At 44.9% G+C, this 22,407-nt stretch overlaps 1 protein-coding gene across 1 annotated transcript in view; it reads right to left on the reverse strand.

Annotated features, from left to right (window-relative positions):
• Positions 1-22,407, reverse strand: part of COL4A3 (collagen type IV alpha 3 chain) — a 90,261-nt gene that overhangs the window by 20,302 nt on the left and 47,552 nt on the right. Inside the window, 11 exon segments of the mRNA XM_025200433.1 lie at positions 192-318; positions 1,463-1,602; positions 3,616-3,705; positions 6,999-7,097; positions 7,783-7,917; positions 10,620-10,709; positions 16,742-16,909; positions 17,787-17,900; positions 18,048-18,198; positions 20,438-20,532; positions 22,149-22,253. Coding sequence (XP_025056218.1) covers positions 192-318; positions 1,463-1,602; positions 3,616-3,705; positions 6,999-7,097; positions 7,783-7,917; positions 10,620-10,709; positions 16,742-16,909; positions 17,787-17,900; positions 18,048-18,198; positions 20,438-20,532; positions 22,149-22,253 — 1,314 coding nt within the window.

Below are 22,407 nucleotides of genomic sequence, written 5' to 3' on the forward strand. Positions count from 1 at the left end.
CTCTTACTTTGAACCCAAATCAGACCAGGTCTTCTACTGACATAAATTGGCATGGCTGCTTTGACAGCAATAGAGATTTGCCAAATTATACTATCTGAAAACCTGTTCCAAGTCTTTCAACTGGATGATTCATATAGTTTTATTTGATGAAAGCATATAAAATCTCACCCTTTCACTGAACCCAAACATACCTGGAGTTCCTGGTCCTCCAAAATCCCCTTTGCTTCCAGGTAGCCCAGGGTCTCCTACAGGGCCTGGCTGTCCTTGCAATCCTCTTTTACCTTTTGTTCCTGGTATCCCTGGGAAACCTGGGCCACCCTGAAAAAGAGCAGCCACATGCACTATGGGAAGCAGTTTTCATTATGTTAAATTGCATGCTGGATTATAAAGCATTAATATTACATGCCATTTTAAATTTGGTACAAACATATTGTAGTTATTTATTGTGCAATGGTTTGCAGACAGAAAGTAAATTGAAAGAGGTACGTAAAACACCTTTCTTATACTATCACATAATGGATCATTGACTGCTTCATAGTCCTTAGTTTTTTCAAACACCCATCTAAGGTATATTAAATACCTTCCAAATCAGTCCCCTAAATCTTTGCTCCTCCTTCTCCCCGACACACAGTTTCGCTGGCATCATGCATACATCACTCTCTTCATTTGTGGTGATAAAACTGCTCCTGAAATTAATTTCATCACCTTCTGGGGGGTTGGAATAAACTAAAACTCATCTTGTTTAGGTCAATGCCAGGAAAAAAGGTTATGAAGCAAGTGGGCAGTTGATCCAATCTAACAATTCATATGCACTCGCACTTACAGGTCCAAGGCTGATTTATACCATTGTATAGTAAATGCCCAGATATCAGAGAAACCAAACAGACAGATTAGATGGGTTGTGAGAGTTGTAATGCAATAAATAAACTGATCCGGACATTATAAACTATCTCATCCAGTAAATATAGCACATTGCAATTAATTTGTACTTTTAGAAGCAGTTTTCAAATGCTCATTAACCTGAACATGTGGCATGAAATTAAAGTACTTTTCTGATTAGTTACCCTGTTTAAAAAGCATAAACTTATTTTATATTAAAAAACACAACCTGGATACCTGACAAAGTTATTTTGGGTCATTACTGGCTTGTCAAAAACAGAATCATAGAATTGGAAGAGACTGCAAAAGTCACCTGGCCCAATCCCCATGCAGGAAGAGAGAAGGTACTTTGTGCTCAGAAGCTGAATTTGAACCCAATCTTCTGGAGAGACTACAACCTGAACACAGCTCCCCTGACTGCTCAGCCAGCCCAACTACGCCCCTGGAGCTGCTTGATGTAGTGAAGATCAACTTTAAATAGATCTTATTTCTCTGGTGTGTGTATATGGATTTTTTCTGTACTATTTCAGCCCTTGTTTGCACTTTATAGTATACTATTTCATCCACCATCTTCAGACTGTACCTTGGGTCCTGGTCTTCCTGGAGGCCCAAATTCAGGATAACTTGGTTCTCCTTTATCACCAAGAATACCATCAATGCCCGGCAGGCCTATGAAACCTTTTGGTCCAGGAGAACCTGGAGATCCACTTTCTCCCTTTGAACCTGGTTTAAGGCAAATATCACTATCATGTTTGAATGTGTCCCATTTATACATCATACTAAGTATTTCTTGCTTTATGGACTACATGTGTAATAATTAACAGTTTATTAAAGATAACAATTTATTATAAGAAAATAATTTGTTCTGTCAAAGAGAAGGTCACAGGTAAAAAAAGGAAAATAGTAAATTTAAGACAGCATAGGTTACAATCTACAGTAGGCTTATTACATTTACTATCTGCAATCTCAGTTCACCTAAGCATGTGCCTGTCTTTAATGTCAGCAACTCAAGACATTTACCTAACACTTTAAGAATACAAGTATAATGAAAATATACCTGGCATAAATCTTGCATCAATCTGTCATCACAAACTTGAAACCTTTCAATTTGAGATGATCCAAAATTAAAATTTCCTAGATCCTGGCATTTCTCCAGCATTTTGCTATGAAGTTTGTGTCTATTATGTGATGTCGGTTGATATGATCATCAATATTTTTTAAATGGCCTTTACTTTTATGGGTGCTACTTAGTGCCCACACTTTATTGCAGTTGCACAAGTAATAGCAGTCACTACTGTAGTATGTACAATACTACATCACACTGCATATCACTACAATATGCAACTAGTGCCAGGTAGTCAGATGGCTAAACTGTATCATCTGACCTTCCAGTTAATTTCAAGAAAATAATTAGATACTGAGCTAATTAGATACTGAGACTTTAGAGGTCAGGTAATACATTTAGCCCATAATGCAAAACAGTTTTTATGGAATTTGATCTAAAGTGGTAAAGTGGCTGTAGAATTTGGCAAGTAATATATAACAATATGTCTAGGCATAAGTACATGAGGTGGGCTAAATCTGAGTGTTCAAGCTCACTTTTCTAGCATGTTCACATTTTTTTTCTCAGGTTGATCACTGTATTCTGCATGGAATAAATTATTCGTTATAATTATACATGACATATTGTGTGCATGTTACATGCACACATCTATACATTAGTGTTACCCCTAGATCCTCTAGCTGCAGTTCACGGAAACCTGAGTGCTAGTTTTCTAACTGGCCTCCTTTTCCACATATGCCAAGTCACCAGGACTCTTTTGCTAAATCTGGGCTCTTCCTCAGATAGTTTTATTTTTCCTATTTGAGTTCTGTTGGACTTAAGAAAGTGATTTGGGAAAAGCTATTAGAGAGAGAGAGAGAGAGAGAAAGAAACAGACAGACAGACTTATAACCACATGGCTGTCCTGCATCTGTACATCCAGGTAAGAGTCCTGGTGTCACATATTGTAGTAGTAGAACAGCCGAATTTTAGCCTTGCATTTTCTATAAACTGGAGCATGGGACAGGGAACATGTACAATCTGGCTGTTTCTGGCACCTGTGTGGGACAGCTGTGGATTTCGTCTGGTGGCTCCCACACATGCAGAGACATATGCTTTCCTTCTCACTCAAAAAACCCATGAGTTAATAGGAAAAAAAAAAGCAATTGCTTCATCTTAGCTGGTTTCTATTTCTGCTGCAGTAGTGATTTTTAACATGGGCTCTGTACATCTATAAGACCTAAAAGTAGTAAATGAATGCACAATACATTTTCAAAGTTTTGTTACTTAATCAGATTTGAATTTTGTTTCAAGTTGATCAATCTCATTTTAATATGATGACAAAGAAATAATAGTATCTATTAAATGCATATTAAAATCAATTACAAGTGTGTGAGAGAGAATGTTTTATTCAGCAAAAATATGAGAGTTAAATTATTATTCAGTAAACAGATTACCAAAGGACATGCTGTCCACATCTGTAGCATTAACTGAATCATGACCATGTTCTGCAATTATAGGTGTTGAGCTCAATCCTGCAACTCTTACTGCAGAAAAGTCAGTGGGTAGTTGAGGGAATAACGGTTACTTGTCTGAGCGGTGTTACAGGATTATGCCTACAGTAACTGTACAGACATGTGCAAGTACCTCTCTAATAATATATGAGCTTGTAACACTGTTTCAAGGAGAATTACCTGGCATGCCGATATCCCCTCTCTCTCCTGGAGCTCCCGGTAACCCTTGTTTTCCATGAAATCCTGGCAAACCAGGTAATCCTTTAGAACCTGTAAAATGACAAAATGGCAACAGTTTCAACATATTTCCTTTAAACTGGCCACTCAGTACATGTCTCATGAACATGAACAATATCCAAACAGTTATTGCTGGAATCTCCCTGAAATGTATACATTTTAATAGTCTAAGATAATTTCTTCCCCTTCCCTAGCACATAGCACATTTTGTCATTATCATTATCAATGCTGTTACTGGAATGCCTTGGCAAAGAGAACCATCCTGCTTTTCAACCTCAAGAGGGTAAGGCTTGCAGTCATTGTTAATTCTTCTTTCCAACCCCAATTCACTGGAAACTTTGTGGCTAATGAACAAGATTGTTTTCACTTTAATTTTTTTTCCCATGTTGGTGAGTTGGTCTGAACATTACTTAATCAGCAGGCACGTCTACACATGCGCCCACCTGCACAGTTGTTACTAAGTGCTAAGGCAAGTACTAAATGACTGCACAGTAACTGCCAGTACTGTGCAGTCCTAGCACCGCACAGGTCATTTCTGACCCTAATGTGCAGTAGCAACAGCATCATGGTTCATGCCCACTGATGCTACATCACCACAGCTTCTAGTGTAGATGTGCCCACTAAATACTTCACAGCACAGTTAGAGAATATTTAAGGGGTTTTTTTGGGTAGCTTGGGAAGTTTTTTCAATAAATTTTTTTTTGGCCTGACCTTGTGCCAATTTACATATGTTCCAGCTTGGCAATGCTTTTATCTAACTTAAATGTAAATTTGATATCCATATGCCTATGTGGCAGGGCACTGTTGGTGCCTGCCACTTTAAGGGCTGAGCCAAGCAGCCAGCAAGTGATTGATTGTAGATTTTAGATCCCTGGCTGTGTGACCATTTGTGACCATTTTAGATCACTGGCTGCCTATATAAACAGAGCAGTTCGCTGCTGGCAGGCCAAGGCAGTAACATCACCTGGCTACAAGGCTGCATACAACATCCTGGAGGTAAGGGCAGGAGCTGTAGGGGATGGTTTGGAGGCTCCTGGTCCTGGCCATGGCCTAAAACTGCACCCTGCTGGGAGTGGGTGCCCTGGTGGGGCTCTCAATGGTGCAGGAGCCCCCAGGAAATGCCAGGCCGGTTATCCCCCTGGTGAAAGGCAGGTAGGGGCGCCTTAACCCTAGCCCTCATCTTTGGGTGGGTCATTTACCATCAGAGAAGGGAAGGCCAGGTAAGCTTCAGGAAGTGTCTGAGCCTGCTGGGGGAGTGATCCCACAGGGCCAGGCATGCTTCTAGAAGCACCTGAGCCAGGAATGGGGGACCCCGATCCCTAAGTGTAGGTAGGAGGCATAAACCCAACCAAGGGACTCGACTGGTCAATGCTGGGGCCAGGACCAGAAGGGTCAAAAGGGCCAGGGGCCCACCGTGAGGGACACCCATGATGAGCAAAGAAGCTCAGGGTCCTGACTGGCCTGAGACGGAGCCAGGGCTTATACAGAAGCCAAAGGTCCATGATTGGGGCCACAGCTAATGGGCAAAGGGGACGGTTGAGCCAACTGCCTGAGATGCCATCTGCGAGGCTTGGGCCGTGGTGTAGGGGTGGAACAGAGCTGTGGATAACCCCCCTCAATATCGGGGTGTAAAATGGGCAGCCTCCTGTCTTAATTAACAACTTAATTACAACAAGGCATGGCAGGAAAGACAGGCAGGCAGCGTTTCCAGAGGCAGGTGGGAAACTAGCTCTGTGGCTAGTCAGGGACCCCTTTGCCACAGCCTAAAGTCTATGCATGTGGTGATGTATACATAGGCTGATCCCACTGTTCATTAAAATGGCTTGGGTTTGTTTCTGTTTCACATGAGAAGTTGAAGAGAGGTGCAGAGCTGGAGAACTGGTAATTTTTCTTGCTATTTAACTTTTCCCCCCTTCTGCTGGTATTACCCTCTTTCTAGCGCCTAGTTTGGGCATCAGTGGGTGTATATGCCATTAAGGTGATGTAATAAACTCCTGCACAGTTTATATCAGAGTCAGCAGCTCCCAGGCGCAACATCAGCACATGCGCCTAGGACTTTAGCAGTTTGTGCTGGGGCGGAGCAGCCTAGGGGTTGGCAGAGGGGAGTTCAGCCCTGGGCTCTGTGTGGCAGTGTTGGGCAGTGGAGGGGCTGGCTGGGGCACAAGGGTACAAAGTGCAGGGCTATGTGCCAGGCTGCCCCTATCCCCATCTACACATACATTTCAGCACGCGCAATTACTCTGCTGTAAGATAGAACTGTCCTTGGCAGTGCTATCCTACAGCAGAGTTAATTAATTTACTGTGCGCTAATACCAGCTATGTGTAGACAGTGATGCTTTACTGCAGAGATAATTAGTCAACTCCACAGTAAAATGCATGTGTAGTTGCACCCAATGAGAATATCTAGCATGGATTACTGAAATCCTAATACATACAATTTTTCAGAGAAGTCCATACTTATTTTTAACTGTGTAACCAAATACAATATGTTTTTTGGAAAGAATAACTTCTTCATACCTCACAGATATGGAGAACAAGTATTGATGATCATGCAATGTGGTATAAGTATTTTATTAGCATGAATTGAAAAGAATGATATATTCCTAGTGACAAAGACATGATTAACTTAATTAATATGTATACTATTCTAATCAAGGGCCAGTACATCTTTTGCAATATACCATCATGCACAGAAAAAAAATATGAAACATTTTTTTGGTAGGTTTTATGCTTTTTATGTTGTTCTTTTTCAGACTAGTTTTCCTATAAATCCAGGCAGCCTTTGTACTATAATCCAAACACATAGCATTTTAGATGGAAAGAAGAATTAAAATATAAGAAACGTCTAAAATACATTTCTGTCAGTCATACTCTACTATATTGTCGAAGTTTCTCACACTTGCTTTTTAAAACTGGATTCTAAGCTTTTCTCCATTAATAGAAGGCATGAGTTTTTATTTCAGCTGGTTCAGATATTTTAGATTTAAAACAAATTATTATTTGGACTTAATATTGCTTTGTGTGGTCTGTCATACTACTGATAACCTGGTTTACCATAAGAATCCCACATTTGGGAGAAGAAAAGAAAACATTTTGGTGGCAGATTTTTTTCCCCCAAATGGTAGCTGTTTGAAGTTGTCAGAGTTCTGGAGTACTAGAATAGTTTCAGTACAGTTAGAATACAAGAAAGAGTATAGGTGAGGTAATAAAATGTGTAAGATTAACGCATTATGTGGTTCTGGCTCCTACTGCATATCTCTCATGTAACATTGTAAAATATACTGCTAAAAAATTGAAGCTTTAATTTCCTAGCAGATGCTGTATACCTGGTGGAGCAGGTATTCCCCGTGTCCCAGGGTCACCTGCTGATCCTTGTACACCTTCTGATCCTTTTACTCCTCTTAGACCTGTTCTTCCTGGAGATCCTATAACAGGAATTGCATTAAATAAAGTTAAAACAGAATCTTATAACATTAGCAAAATTCTCTTTGAGAAGCAGCAGTGATGTTGAAAAGGAGCCTGCATAGAATAATTTGGAATTACGCCCTTGCAAATAAATGAATTCCAACACGTAGAAGCCCTATGCTACTGATTCCAATATTTTTCAAAAAAGAAAAGAACCTGAAAATGTCCGTAGGAAAAACCTGTAACAAAAAAGCCAGATTTGTAAGAAAAGAAGTATGTGCAACTCATATGCAGGTAATTGTATGATAGCTCACCTAGAACAGCGAATACCAGGGAATCTCTACAAATCAGTTATTTGTGAATATGCTTAATCCTTTTGCTAATTAATACGAATTGATGACTATTAAACATATGTGAATGTATGCATAAATATGGTCTATGCCTAAGCTTCATACCACTACTGATATAACCGACATGACAAATCTAGGAATGTGTATTATAATAAGGAATTTAAAATTAACATGATTATTTTTAACATTCTCTATAAAAACAAACAGCTATGTGCACTACTCAGCACACATGTATTAAAATGGTGCAGAATAACTTGAATATTACAGTAGCCTCTTTTCATGAATTAGAATCTGGTATTGTATCACAAATGATTTATTCCTAATTGTTTTCCAATTCAACTAAAAATAATTGTACCTTTTGATCCTGGTTCTCCTTTATCCCCAGCACTTATTCTGCTCAACACTGGGCCAAGGAATCCTTTATCACCTTTTTTGCCTTTTTCCCCAAAAGACCCTTTTGCTCCTTTTGGTCCTGGAAGACCATGAGAACCTGTCAGGACACACAATGGAATATGCTGAAGAAACTGGACAAACAAATAACTTGCAAAGGGGCAAGGATGAACTAGTACTTTCAAGGATGACTGTCAATGGAAATACTAGCACAGCTGTAGAACCAGCTTCTACATGAGACACTGACTGCACAGTAGCCTGTGACTACTGCAAAGTAGCATGGCATAGCAGAAAGAATGATGCAGTGCTGTTGTGCAGTAGACTTGGGCTACTGCGCAGTCATCACAAAAAAGCCTTTCCTCAGCGCTACTGTGCAGTAACTCCGGTTACTGTGCAATCATTTAATACTTGTTTATACAAGTACAAAATGACTGCATAGTAACGACTGTGAAGTCAGTGTCTCATATAGATATTGCCAGTAGAAAGTGAAATAGGTGTCTTCTTTTCCTTCAGTTAGCATATGAGAGGCCTGATCATTTCATCAAGACTCCATTGACCTTAATAGGAGTTGTATTTGCAAGTGACTGGATAATCAAATAATGCTGTAACATTATTACTTAGCTGATGAACTGCTTAATGATCTGGGATGAGTTTAGCGTGCTTACAAAAAAAATAAACCAAAAGTTGTACAAATAAAAAAATTATCATATGGAGAGAGACTGAGCACCACACTTCAAGAGGGATGTGGCTAACCTTGAAAGGGTCCAAAGGAAGGCCACTTGCATGGTCAAGGGGCAACAGGCCAGGCCCTACGAAGATAGACTGAAGTGCCTGAATCTATTCAGCCTCCACAAGAAAAGAATGAAAGGGGATCTGGTGGCCGTCTATAAACTCACCAGGGGGGACCAGCGGAAGATAGGTGAGGCTCTGTTCCCCTGGGCACCACCTGGGATAACAAGGAATAATGGCCACAAATTGATTGAGAGTAGGTTCAGCCTTGATATCAGGAGGCATTAATTTACGGTTAGGGCTGCCAGGCTCTGGAATGGGCTCCCAAGGGAGGGGGGGCTCTCTCCTCCCTTGGAGGTCTTCAAGAGAAGGGGCCGGATAGATATCTGGCTGGGGTATTGTGATCCCAGCACTTGTTCCTGCCCAGGACAGGGGCTCGGACTTGATAATCTGTTCAGGTCCCTTCCGACCCTAGAAATTATGGAACTATGGAAATGAGTGGGGTTTTTTACTTTAAAAAAGATGCTGAGTTAGTGGGGACAGGCATACAAAATATCATAAAACAATGAATGGTAGATGGAAGGTAGATCAGTATCTTTGCTTCATATCACAAAAAATAAGGGAACAATCAATACAGTGAAAAAGGTGGCAAATTCAAGACTGACAAAAAGAAATCCTTTTTCTCCTAGCGCATTGATTATGGAATTCACTGAGGCCAAAATTGGGCAAAGTAAAGGAGGTATTGGGCATTTACATATACAACAAAAATATCACAACTATAACACTTATTCCTAACACAAAAGATATTGGAAAGAATTAACAAGTCATGTTTTACATCTCTACTAATCTCTAACTACTAAGGGCTTAGGATCAGACCTTTGAGAGGGAAAAAGTATTCATTTACCTAATTTATATTATCATGTACCATCCTCTGAAGGATCTGATATGGGCCAATATCACTAAGAAGATACAGTACCTGAGTAGATCATTCAGGGTTAGATAGATCAAGAAATGAATCCAGTATAGCCAGGGGTTGGCAGCCTTTCTGGAGCGGTGGGCTAAATTAGTGCAGCTCACTCTGAAGGCAGGCTGCTACTTACAATCCAGCCACTGTCACTCCCCCTGCTGCCACTATGTTGCCGACGTAGGGCATGTGTAGATGAAATGGGGGCCCTAAATTGAAGCGGTGGGTTTTTAAAAACACCGCTTCAATTTAGGGCCCTTTAAACCCTCATGTCATGCACACACCTTGCCTCTCTGGGGGGGGGGGGGGGGGGGTGAGCTGCCAGTGGGCAGAGCAGTCCCTGGGCTGCGGGACAGGGGGAGCGGGCTGGTGCTTCCCTCCGCAGCAGTGGCGGCCCCCCCACAGGCAGCAACTGCCTGCAGGCACCTAGCTCTAGCAGTCCCCGGGGCCACTGCAGCCGCAGAAGGAAGCACCGGGCCCCTGCACAGCTCAGGCAGGCAGGCAGGCTCCAGGGGGAGGAAAAAAAAAAAAAATGATCAAGCTCACTGCTTTTCTTGGGCAGAGCCTGCCTTCCTGGGCTGCTGCCACGCTGCCTGCACAAGCTTCCTGCAGAGTCCCTGAGCTGCACAGAGCCTAGTGCTTTACTCCATGGCCGTAGGGCAGGAAATTAAAACTCCTCAAAGGAGTTTTTGTTTGCTGTACCCCAAGTCATTTAAGATGCATTATGCTGCTGAATTTGCTATAGCAGCCAGAATTACTGTGCAATACGCTGCCAATGCGTGCAAACACCGACACCATTAAAGCAGTGCAAAAGCATTTAACTCACCTTAAAGTATTGTGCACACATGCCCCTCATTTTGTCTACATACGGCACTAGATACCGCTCCCCTTGTCAGTGTTTTGCTGCTGACCCAGAGGCCACATGCCCTGTCAGCTGAATGCCAATAGCCAGCTGCCAACATCTCCTGCCACCAAACTGCTGCTGATTTCCCAGCTTTCTACACCAGATGAGATCATGTGGCAGGCCAGAGATTTAACATGGGACACAGGCTGCCAGCCTCCAAGTGTGGTGATTAATATGTTCCTAAGTAATAAATAAAGCCACTCACCTCTTTTTCCTGGGGTACCTGGATTTCCAAAGATGCCAGGAGGTCCACGCATTCCTAAATCACCCATGACACCTGGTTCTCCTGTTTGACCTGCAGAAATGGAGCAGTAGGAAATACATTTCTCAAGTGCCGGACTAGCAAAACAGAAGGTTTCAAAGAACAAAATTTGTTCTGAAAAATAAGTGTGTGCGCGTGCGCATGTAAAAACATGTTTGTGAATTACGTGGTTACTTACTTAATTCTTTTAAAATTTACTTGAATAAGTTTTGCATTTACTTACCATATTCACCAGCTTCAATAAATTGAGTAGACCCTATACACGTACTATTGCCAAAGACTCCTCATGTGAGAATTACAGCAGCTTTTAACAAACTGCATTTAACAAGATTATTTATAGACATTCCACATTACATATACATAATTAATTGTATAGGTTGTATTTTACAAAAATATGTTATCTAGAGTTCATTGAAAAGTGAAGGAAATAAACTTTTGTTGTAAATAAGAGACAGTGCACTCTTGACTTCTTTCTCTGCACAAATCTGAAAACCACTGGGTACAAATACTTTAACAGCTACAGGCATACATGTCTCAGGACACAAGGGAATCTATGTAAACAGCAGCTCCTCCCTCCTGGAAGTTCCTCAAAAAGGAAGATATTCAGAATATGGAGGGACAAAAAGAGAGAGAAGAGAAGAGGGGGAAAGCTGCAGGCACAGAGCTAATCCCTCGTGGACTTGGAGACTGGTAGGAAACCTGGTAAGTGATCACATGGACTATGTGAAAGAGGAGTTGGGGGGAATCAGACAATAATCAGGAGCATGAGCCCAGGACAGGACAACAGAGTTTACTTTCTTTTTTCTTTTGGATACTGGGCTTGGTTGTGAGAACACAGAGAATAAACCATGGAATCCAGGTGTCTGATTAGAAGAGAGTATATGCAAGAACGCTGCTGTTGAACTACAGAGAAGGACACCATCTTATGATTATGGAGAATTACTTTGAAGAACCTGATGCAAAGACTTTGCCCAGCTAAAACAGCACTAGTGAAAGTTGAGGAACGTCCACAAACTGAAACTGAGGCACTCCCTACATATTACACTTATGCACAATTAATATGTTAATCACAGCATAAATTGTAAGGGTGCTACATGTGCACCCAATATAAGGTGCCATAAAATGACAAATCAGCCATAACAACGTTCCACATCATACTAGGTTCAAGACTACAGAGCAGTCCCTGCTTAGAGCCAACAATCAGCTGATTGTTGGCCTGTCCCCAGACTGTACTGGGACAGATTGGAGACTCTGGTGCAAACCTGCACTGGGGCCAACACTCAGCTGATAACAGGCTCCAGTCCCAGAACTATGAGCACCTGGCTTTCATGATCCTGGGCTCCTGCTGCACTGGCAAGTAGAAATGTTGTGACTGGGGTCTGATCCCTGATCCCCAAAATGGCAGGAGGTGCGATTACTGGGATTGGGGATCAGATCCCACGGTACCTTTACATGAAGGTGTGCCAGAAGCCTGAGAGAAAAATATCAGTGGGACCACCCCTTCAGCCACAAAAGGTGTTTTAGGATGTCCAGCATTGTGACTATAGAAGAGTAGGGGAAGCCAGGAGAGAAGATTCCTTGCTCACCCCCTTTTCCCTTGCCCCTAGGAACCAAGCCATTTTTCCAGTGCTGGGATGAGCGCTCACAGTGGCTAGAGTTGGGTGGCAAGCAAACCAGCTCCAATACAGCTCTACAGAGAAACTCCAGGGCAGGTGCCGCTGGTGAACTCAGACTAGTGGGGCAGTGGAGCGTCCCACAGGAGCGAGGAGGTGGGGTTTGCAGCCACACAGGAGCAGGGTGGGGTTTGTAGCCATTCGGGAGTGGGGGGGAAGGGTTTGCAGCCTGCCAGGCAATCCGGCTGGTAGCAGGATTGCATGCCCCCCACTCCTGGTTAGCTGTAACACCTCCCCTGCCGGCTGGCTGCAAACTCCCCGACTGCTCCTGTGGGGCACTCCATCGCCCCACCAGTCTAAGTTCACCAGCCATGCCTGCTCCAGAGTAGGGTCAGAAACCCCAGAGGGAGGACAAACCACAGTGGAGGAGCGGAAGCCAGCCCTGATAGGCTGGGAGAGCCCCAAGGAGACCCTAAAGGGACACCAGAAGTAGTGGAGAAGAGGACCCTCCACCAGAGAGAGTTAGTTGCAGTGGGTGAGGGGCAATATTGTGGCAGGGCACCAGTGATGCCTGCCAGTTTAAGGGCTAAATCAAGCACTCAGTAGGTGCTTGATTATGGCAGCCATTTTAAAACTCTGGCTGCCTATATAAACAAAAGCAGTTTGCTGTTGGGGGCCAGGCAGGAAACATTGCTTGGCTGAGCTGCTGCATGGGAACATCTTGCAGGTAGGAACAGGAGGCTCTGGTCCTGGGAATGACCTAAAACTTCACCCTGCCGGGAGTGGGTGGTCTGGTAGGGCTCCCACTGGTGTGGGAACCCCAGAAAATGCCAAGCCGGTTACCACCCCGGTGAAAGGCAGGTAGGGGCGCCTTAACCCCAGCCCTCACCTTCAGGTGGGTTATATGATACATCTAATCCAGGGAAGGCCAGGAAAACTTCTTGAAGTGCCTGAGCCTGCTGGGGTGCATGACCCTGCGGGGTCAGGCATGCTTTGTGAAGCACCTGAGCCAGGAATGGGGGACCCCGATCCATGAGAGCAGGCAGGTGGCTTAGACCTAACTGAGGGACCCAGAAAGGGGTCAAAAGGGCCAGGGGCCCACCGCAAGGGACACCGATATAGAGCAAAGAAGCTCGGGGTCCTGACTGGCCTGAGATGGGGCCAGGGCTTAAAGGGAAGCTGAAGGTTCCAGGGAAGAGGCCACAGCTAATGGGCAAAGGGGACAGTTGAGTTGGCTACCTGAGATGCCATCTGCATGGCTTGGTCCATGGTGTAGGGGTGGAATGGAGCCATGGATAGCCCTCCCAGTATTGGGGTGTATAATGGGCAGCCTCCCGCCTAATTATTACATCAATATTATTACATCAAGGTGTGGCAGGAGAAAGAGGTGGGTGGCTGACTCATAAATAGGGGCAGGCTGGTGCTTGCACTGGGCATGAAAGCTTGCCCCTGTCACAAATATACCTTCCCATATTTCTTTATCCTTGTGGGGAACAGACTTTTAAGAATTCTTGGTAGCCACTCCCAGCTGTGAAGCCCTAGCAGCAGAAGTCGGTATACTGACTACGATGGCCTGTGGTGGGGGTGGAGGGGCAGAGAAGCCCCCATTATAGGCCTTAGAGGGTCTTGCCAGGGGCCATTGCGACCTGTTGCTTGCAAGACAGTCGTCCTGATGGTAGAATCTTCTTCTTCCTTCAGGATAATATTCTACCAACAATTACCATCAAGCTGTGGCAGACGAGTGTCCCAGGAAGGTAGGAAGCTCTCAGATGAGCCCAGTGGAGAAAAGGGCTGCCTTGTATAAGATCTATGGGCACCATGCCAGCCCAGTAAGAAGTGATGGCTTTATGGTAGGGCCCAGAGGGGACCCCTTCTGAGTGGGGAGGTCAACTGCTGCTACACTGATGCCAGGGAATCTTGACTGGTCAAAGCAAAGAGGCCAGGGCCAAAAGGCTGAAGCCCACCATGAGGGACAGGCCAGGGCTGTGGAGAGCTACTAGCACCCTGACTGGCCTGGAGGTGGGGCCAGAGCCTAAAAGAGGCTGGAGATCCCTTTGATGCGGGGGGACATCAATGCCAAAGACAGGATAGGCAGTCAGTCAGCCAGCAAGCGGTAATGATGGAGGCGGAAGCCCTGACTCCTGAGGGGAGATATCCTATGAGGGGCTTGAGAAAGATGAGGTCAGCGACTGAGAAGCAGATTATGAGATGGAAACTGCAATAAAGTGCCTAGGAGGGAGCAGCCCAGGGAGAACATCCAGGAGGCCAGTGAGAGGAAGTAAGACCAGGGCAGGTAGGCCTGCAGTGGTCCTGGGGATAACCTAAAACTACACCCTGCTGGGGTTGGAAGGTGTGGTGGGGCTGCCTGTGGGGGAGAAGGCCACAGGAAATGCCACACTAGTGCCTCCCTAGTGAAAGGCAAGTATGTGGCACTGGAAAGCCTCAGCCCCCACTGCCTTGTGGGTGATCTGTTGGAGGGGAAAGGCCACGGGAGCACATCCCGAAAGAAAAGCAACAGGCTTAGGCAACAACCTGGAGGCCAGAAAGGTCCAAGGCTCAAAGCCTGAGAGAGAGCAGCTTGGGCAGCAACATGGAGCACAGGAGGACCTGAGGCTAAGTATCTGAGAGTGAGGCTTGGGCAACAATGCAGGGGCCAGAAGGTCTGAAACCCAAGGTCTAAATGAGCAGGGCCTAGTAGAAGGCCTGAAGGAGAGTGAGGCCCAGGTACATCAGTCAACACCTGATGCCTGAGTAGGCCAAGTTAGGGGTTCAGGCACATCAACAGATGCCTGAGGCCCAAGGGGTGTAAGGCCCCAGAGCCCCAGTGAGGAGGAAAAGCAGTGGCCCCAGTGAGGGGACAGAGTGTGAGGGGCTAGAAGCCTAATGAGAGGAAAGGAGCCTAGAGTGCATGTGGGAGTTGAGGCCCCTGTTGCAGGGCACCAAGGTTTGCTTGAGTCTTTAAGGGTAGAAGCAGCCTAGCAAAGGAACCAGGCAGGCTACACAGCTCCATAGCTGCAGGTTGCCTGAGTAACAGGCTAACTAGGTAATTAGCCAGCACCTGCAGGCAGTCAGCTGACCGGAAGGAATTCAGAGCCCAGGGAACTTATAATCTCAGGGTTGGGGCTGGCTGGACTCACTCACTCTTTGGTAACTGCCAGGAGAAGGAGCACCTGCAAAATAGAGTTTCCTGATGCATCTGGCTGCCTGTTTCACTATCTCCAAATGCAGTAAGACTCTAGGGGATCACAAGGTTCCCAGAGCTGAGGGTAGGGTATGGTATTCTAAGGGTGGGAGTTTGCCCTCTTAAAGGGGCAGAGTGCTGCCTTTATGGTTAATTTTATGTTATAGCCCAGGGGCTTAGGGTTGTGCTATTGTTTGAATCGGTGGACTGGAATGAGGCTTATAGGGGAGGAGGAGGCCTCATTGGGGAACACTATTGTGTAGTTCCCCAGTGCCAGAGGGGCGCAAGCTGCAAGGGCCGGAGAACCCAGAGCCAGAGGGGCGCCATAGACAAGGGCCAAGGGCCCAGTGATAAGAGGAGATTGTAGGCTAGTTCCTCAAAACTGGGCCTGACACAGTGGGTCTAGGCTAGAAAGCCTAGTTATATCAAAGGGGCAGGGGCCAAGTAGGCCGAGGCCTCAACAGACAGCATAACAACAGTGTAACACCCGTGAGGTATGGGGCATGGTAAAGAGGAGGTTGAAGCCATGCAGCTGGCCTATAAGGCCTGAGGTGCCCTGTGCAGCACCAGGTTGAAGAGAGGCCTGGCAAAGGGCCCATAGATCGGGAGCTCAAGTAAGGTTTAGCAGATTGGGACTAAGCGAAGGCCCATGGGCAGCCTCCTGAGTTATTTGTCCAACAAAGACATGGCAGACGAGATAAGAGGGTGCCCTCAGGGCAGAGCATGCACAGTTGCAGAGCCACCAGGGGCATCACGGCCACCCCAGGAGACCGGCTCTGTGACAAGGCCCCAATGAGGGCATATGGCTAAAGCACTTGTATGGACACATTATGCCAAATTTGGGTCATAGGCCAAGTGTGGCCCAGTTAAGGGGCCGGGGAAGAAGTAGTGATTATAGATGCCATCTGCAAGGCATGGGACACAGTGTAGGAATGGTATGGAGCCATGTGTTACATCCTTGGCATCATGGCATCAAATGGGCAGCCTCCTGGATACAAACAACTATTTAGTTACAACAAAGGCATGGCAGGAGAGGTAGGTGGGTGGACTGCCCTAGACAGGTGGGCAGGCCAACATTGTGGTTGGCCTAGAGATGGTTCTCCACATTGTTTTGCTCTCCACATAATCACTACCTGAATCTAAAAGCTTGCTCTTGTTGTACTGGGAAAAAATAAATCTGTTTCTATACAGACAAAAAATAATGACAGACACGTGATAACAGAAGGTTATATCATTAAAAAGTCCAAACTATGAATCTTTAAATTCCTTACCTACTGTTCCTGGATTTCCAGGTCTTCCAGTTAAACCCTTGAGACCAGGTGATCCCACAGCTCCTTTAGGGCCTGGTAATCCAGGGAACCCAGGTTCTCCAGGGAATCCTGGGTAACTCATACCAGAAATACCTCGATCTCCTTTTGCTCCTAGTATACCTCTGTCTCCTAAAACAAGTAGATGGCATACAGTGAATATATAATCTGGGGAGGGGAACAACTCACACTCAAATAGACCCTGCAGTCATGAGTATGAAACTCTACTTTAATTCTTTGGGAATTCTGCCTCTGCTAGAGAAAGACAGAGTTGACAAATCCTGTGAGGTCACCCTTAAGGCAAGGGCACATCAGTGGTAATGATTTAACCACACACCCCCTTCTAGGAAGGGAAGTGTTCTACATTCAGTGTAGGTGTTGCATAGAATAGCTTTCATGGATCTGGTTTCCATGTAATTGGACCATTCTGGACTGCTACTGGCCCCCAGCCAAGACCACTGGCATCATGACATGATAAGGTGTCATGCACAAAGCCACCTCTATGGCAGAAAACAACTGAAGAGGTTTTGCCTCTAGCAACAGTAAATCTTTTGCTTAAAGTAAGCCCTGGTCTTGTAGGACCATTCTGCTCAGTGGCTAAAACTTCTTTTCTGTGCATATGTCCTTCTGCCACAAAGAGCTGAACTCTATCACACGTGACGGGGAGAGGAACCAGGTCAAGTACATTTCCTTTCTACACAATTTCCTCTGATCCTTTCTCTGGAATTGGAGTTAGTCTGCTATGCCCTGTGCTTTTCCAATGTGCTCATGTTAGGCCTCAACAATGCGATCTGGGCTTTTCCTGCATGTGTAGCCCAATGGTACACCATGCACACATCTGTCTTGTAATTTAAAATGTCTGGACTGGCACCTCTAATTCACCTAATATTTTCTACAGAGCCACATCATATAGCTATAAAACAAAACATCATGAAGTAAAAATAAAACCCAAACCCACTCCATCAGTTGTACACTGGGTTTATGTTTCTGGTAGTTTTTGTGTTCCTACCTTGTTGGCCTGGTGCTCCCTGTTGACCTGTGGGACCTGGTGAACCATTATGACAATCACCTGGCTTCCCTGGGGGGCCATCATCTCCGGGAGCTCCAGGAAAGCCAGGTTCTCCTAAAAGAGAGGATTAATTTTTATTATGACTTCAAGCGCATTTTGAGTTTTGTATGTAATGGTACTTTCTCTCCATGTTTTCTTTTTTTAGGGCCTCACTCAAAATCTGGATAGAATGGCTTTCTTGGGTTTGGTTTATCATAGCACCTGGGAGGCCAACAGTGCCTTCACGTCCTGGATGTCCTGGTACACCGGGAAATCCTAGAAGTCCATTTTCACCTTTTGTTCCTGGAAGGCCATTTGTTCCTGGTGTGCCTAATCTACCTGGCTCTCCGGGAATACTTGATCCTGGGTCTCCCTAAAACATACAGAAGATATAAGTGCATTATATCCTGTATACTTACATTTGAAAATATTGCTTTTTCCATCCTGTGGACAGTTAACTTCTATGGAATTATCATCTTCACTCCCAGAGGTTCTTTCACATTTAGCATCAGAGCACTGCAAATTCACTATCCCATATACTCCCCTTTACAATTCTTGTTCTGAAGACCCTATACCGTAAACATTATTCTGATAAATAATACTGCGTAGGACTTCAGGTCCGCTAGAGAAATCATCATTAACAATGAAATCCTCTCCCTGCCACAAGGGCTTGTGCAGACTCTGAAGTTTTTAAACCCTTCCTGTACCTGCAAAGCACTTTGGACAGGTCAAGTACCTGAAAGCTGCTTGAAATATATTTGGGCACTATGCTTACTTCAAATTACCAAGCAGTCATACTTAAGATTAAATATATATTTAAATGATGATTCAGAAAATCAAGCAAACTAGTTGACTACTACTAGCTTTGCCACTACGAGGGAATGAAAGGTTTGTTCAGTTCCTGGGTCAGCACTCAGTTATTCTGCTTTAGAAATACTCAAATTTTCCTTTAAACGAAAATTCCGTGAAAGGGGTTGAATATCTCTGGTGGTCAGGATTAATTCCCCAATGAAAAAGCCCAGCTACCATTAGATTGGCTTTCATGTACTAGCAGGTAAATTCAATCATAAACTCTGCCTGCAATAACTTAGTTTCTATGCAAATATTGATTGTAGACTTAGACTACAAAAGCCTCTTCAAACTGAGGTTAATCTTACTGCACTGTGGCTGATGGCAACACTGATTTTTTCCAAAACTAGCCATTTTGTGTTTTACATTAAATTACATTTAATCTTTTACATTCAGTTTAAGTGTCTTTTTAGGAAAACAAATGAGTAAACACAGAAGAGGGAGTAGAGAAAGGGTACTGTTTCCCAATATTCAAATGTTTTGTTTATAATCAGTTTTGATCCTTGAATATGCTGCAACCACTCAAGCTCGAAATGTATATGTGTCCTTAGGAACTGGAATTCACACCGATCAGCACTGATGGTTACTCCCACTTGCACTGATCTACTTTGATGCTTTGACACAGTTGGGCATTTGTCCTTGTGTTTAAATTCTCCTAGACTACAACCGCAGTGTTTAAGTGATGCTTCTCAATACTGATGATTTCAAGAACTCTGGTTGTATCTGGCTTAAAGTCCTCATGTTCCCTCCAGACAGCAGTCCCCTGAACTGTCCTGAAATTTGGGGTACTGGAAGTTGAGATTTGTCTTGAAATTTTGTGGCTTGAATATAAGAACTGCTACTTACTAGCCTCGACCAGAGGTGTTCAGCCCCTGGCCCAGGGGTCATATCCAGTCCACAGAGCAGTATGGTCTAGTCCACAGGGCTCCCCAAGGGTCTGGGAATTTGGTGGGGGCAGTGGTGGCAATTAATACTGCCACCACTCCTCCTCTACCAAATTTTCAAGCCACATGGGCCAGTTGACATGACCTTGCACATGGGATCCTGCCTGTGAGCACAGGGCAACGGGGCCCCATCAGACACACATGGGGCTGGGGGCAAGCAATGGGGCCTAATCCTGTGTATTTGGGGTGGCTTGGTTCCATCTGGAGCACATAGGACGAGTCTGGGCAGCAGAGCCTGATCCAGTGTGTGGGCTGTGGGGCCTGATTCTGTACGCATGTGGTTGGGACAGGTGGCAAGGCTGGATCCTGTGTGCACTGGGTTGGGGGTGAGTGGCAAGGCCTGATCCATGTGGAGCCATGACCATGGCCACCATCTGGCATCTGGGGGGCTAGGGCCTGACCAGCACATGATCAACTGGACCACAGCTCCGTGTATGCAAGATTGGGCCTACAGATCCACCCTGCACAAGTCATCTGGCCCACAGAGCAAAAAGGTTGGGGACCACTGGGCTAGACCATAGCTCCATCTAGCTTAGTGTCCAGTCTCACACAATGGCACAGAGTGGATGCTGATGAAGAGAATAAACTGGGCATATCCAGAATTTTCCACCCCCTGCTCATCTCCCACAACAGTTTTCAGCATTCACAGCTTGCCTCTATAAGCAACTAATTTCCATAATCTGTGTTTGTGTGTGTGCACATGCATGCAAAAGGGGGGCGGGGGGGGGGCACCAACCAGTGAGTGAGAAGCCAAATCCTTAGACCACTGATTTAAACAGGCACTCCTGATTAAAACGCATGCTACTTTTTTAATCAAACCTTTTCTCCTGGAAATCCTGGGCTTCCAGGTATGCCTGCTTCTCCATTTTTTGAGCAACCTGGTGATCCCTTTGACCCTGGAAGTCCTTTACTTCCTGTAAATCAAACCATATAGCAGGTGAAAACATCACTGTCTTCTGTTGAATGACTGCAGCCATAAACAGGCATTCATTTCTAGTGGTGGAAATTTTCCACTGAAAAAAAATGTTTCTAGGAGAGGAAGCAGTATAAGTATTCAGTCTGAAACTGCTTCCTCTCCCCTGCTCTTCATGCCTTCCCAATATCAGATGATCCCATTCTAGGGAAAGCATGGAGAGCAGTGGATGCTGCAGCAGTAGGGCAAAGCTCCTTTGTCAGAGAAGTAGGTGGGAGTAGGTGAGAAGCAAGGTGGGAGGCAAGCTCCTAGCCATGGGAAGTCAAGAGCAGTGAGCAGCACAGCAACCCCGCATAGCCTGATCTTCATACTGGAGACCAAGAAGGCAAGGCCACAAGAAACGTAGTGAGCAGCATGGCGATCCCCTGATCTGCTCCTCAGACCTGGGACTGTTCTGGGAAACAGACTGGGAGAAATAGCAGCTACTCCTCTTCTCCATCTTCAGTCTATGGGGTAAGCCTGGTTTAGGGAAGGCACAAGAGGCCTTTCCCTGCTACTCAACTCCTCTTGAGACAAAACACTTTGTAACAGCTCTAGTAATACAACAATTGCTGTGTGAACACAACTGAATAGATTATAACTAAAGAACTGGCACTGTAGAAAGTGTCAATCATCCCCTGACTCTAAGTGTTGCACAGAAAGATTAGATCTATATAGCAAGCTCTCTAAATAAAGTCTTTCCACTCTGTGATTGTAAGAAGATCTGTTTGAAGTAAAAGTATTTTGTAGAAGTCTCTCCAGGCATTTCACTAAATAAGTCATCCAGCTAGATCCTTATGCATATCTTTTAAAATGTACTCCAGATAGTCAATTTTGATACATGATTTTTCAAAAGCAGACTAAAAAACTGTATGTTGTAATTGGCCTATTAAAGGCTTATTTGTCTAACTTAGTTTCATAGTTTCATAGTAGCTAGGGTGAACAGATCATCTAGCCTGACCCCCTGCCACAGGCAGGAATGAATGCTGGGTTCACAAGACCCCAGACAGGTGATCATCTAACCTCCTCTTGAATTTGCCCAAGGTAGGGGTGAGGACTACTTCCCTGGGAAGTTGGTTCCAGATTTTGGCCACCCTAACTGTAAAATATTGCCTTCTGATCTCTAACCTAAACCTACTCTCCATCAGCTTATTACCATTGTTCCTTGTCAACCCAGGTGGTGCTGGGGAGAAAAGGGCTCTACCTATTTGCTGTTGATCTCCCCTGATGAGTTTGTAGGCAGCAACCAGGTCCCCCCTCAGCCTCCTCTTACTGAGACTGAACAGGTTCAGGTCCCTCGGTCTCTCCTCATAGGGCCTGTCCTGCTGCCCACTCACCAAGCGGGTGGCCCTCCTCTGAACCCTCTCCAGGCTGCTCACATCCCTTTTGAAGTCCAGCACCCAGTACTGGACGCAGTACTCAAACTGTGGCCTGACTAAAGTCACATAGAGGGGGAGTATCACCTCTCTGGACTGGCTTGAGATGCAACTTGTCTATGTCAAAACATTTTTCTACTTGTCTGTCTCCATACTGGTTTTATTTTTTAAATTTAAAAAAGAGTTAAAAGGAGCATTTTACCTTTTGGACCAAGGTTTCCTGGAAATCCAATCCCAGGAAAACCTTGATCACCTTTTGGTCCTGGAAATCCTGGATTGCCTCTTTGTCCTCTAGATCCCAGGAGACCTATCAGAACAAGACAGACAAACACTGATGTGACGGGCTAGCTGGTAGTGACTTAGCTCAGGGGTTTTGAAAGGGTAAAAGATGATTGGAGGACTTGGGATTCACTTTCCTCACCAATCAGGCCCCAGAGACTCACCCTCCATGTCCCCTGATT

This window comes from Alligator sinensis, unplaced genomic scaffold (assembly GCF_000455745.1).
Source record: "Alligator sinensis unplaced genomic scaffold, ASM45574v1 scaffold596_1, whole genome shotgun sequence".
In the NCBI taxonomy this organism is placed as follows: domain Eukaryota; kingdom Metazoa; phylum Chordata; order Crocodylia; family Alligatoridae; genus Alligator; species Alligator sinensis.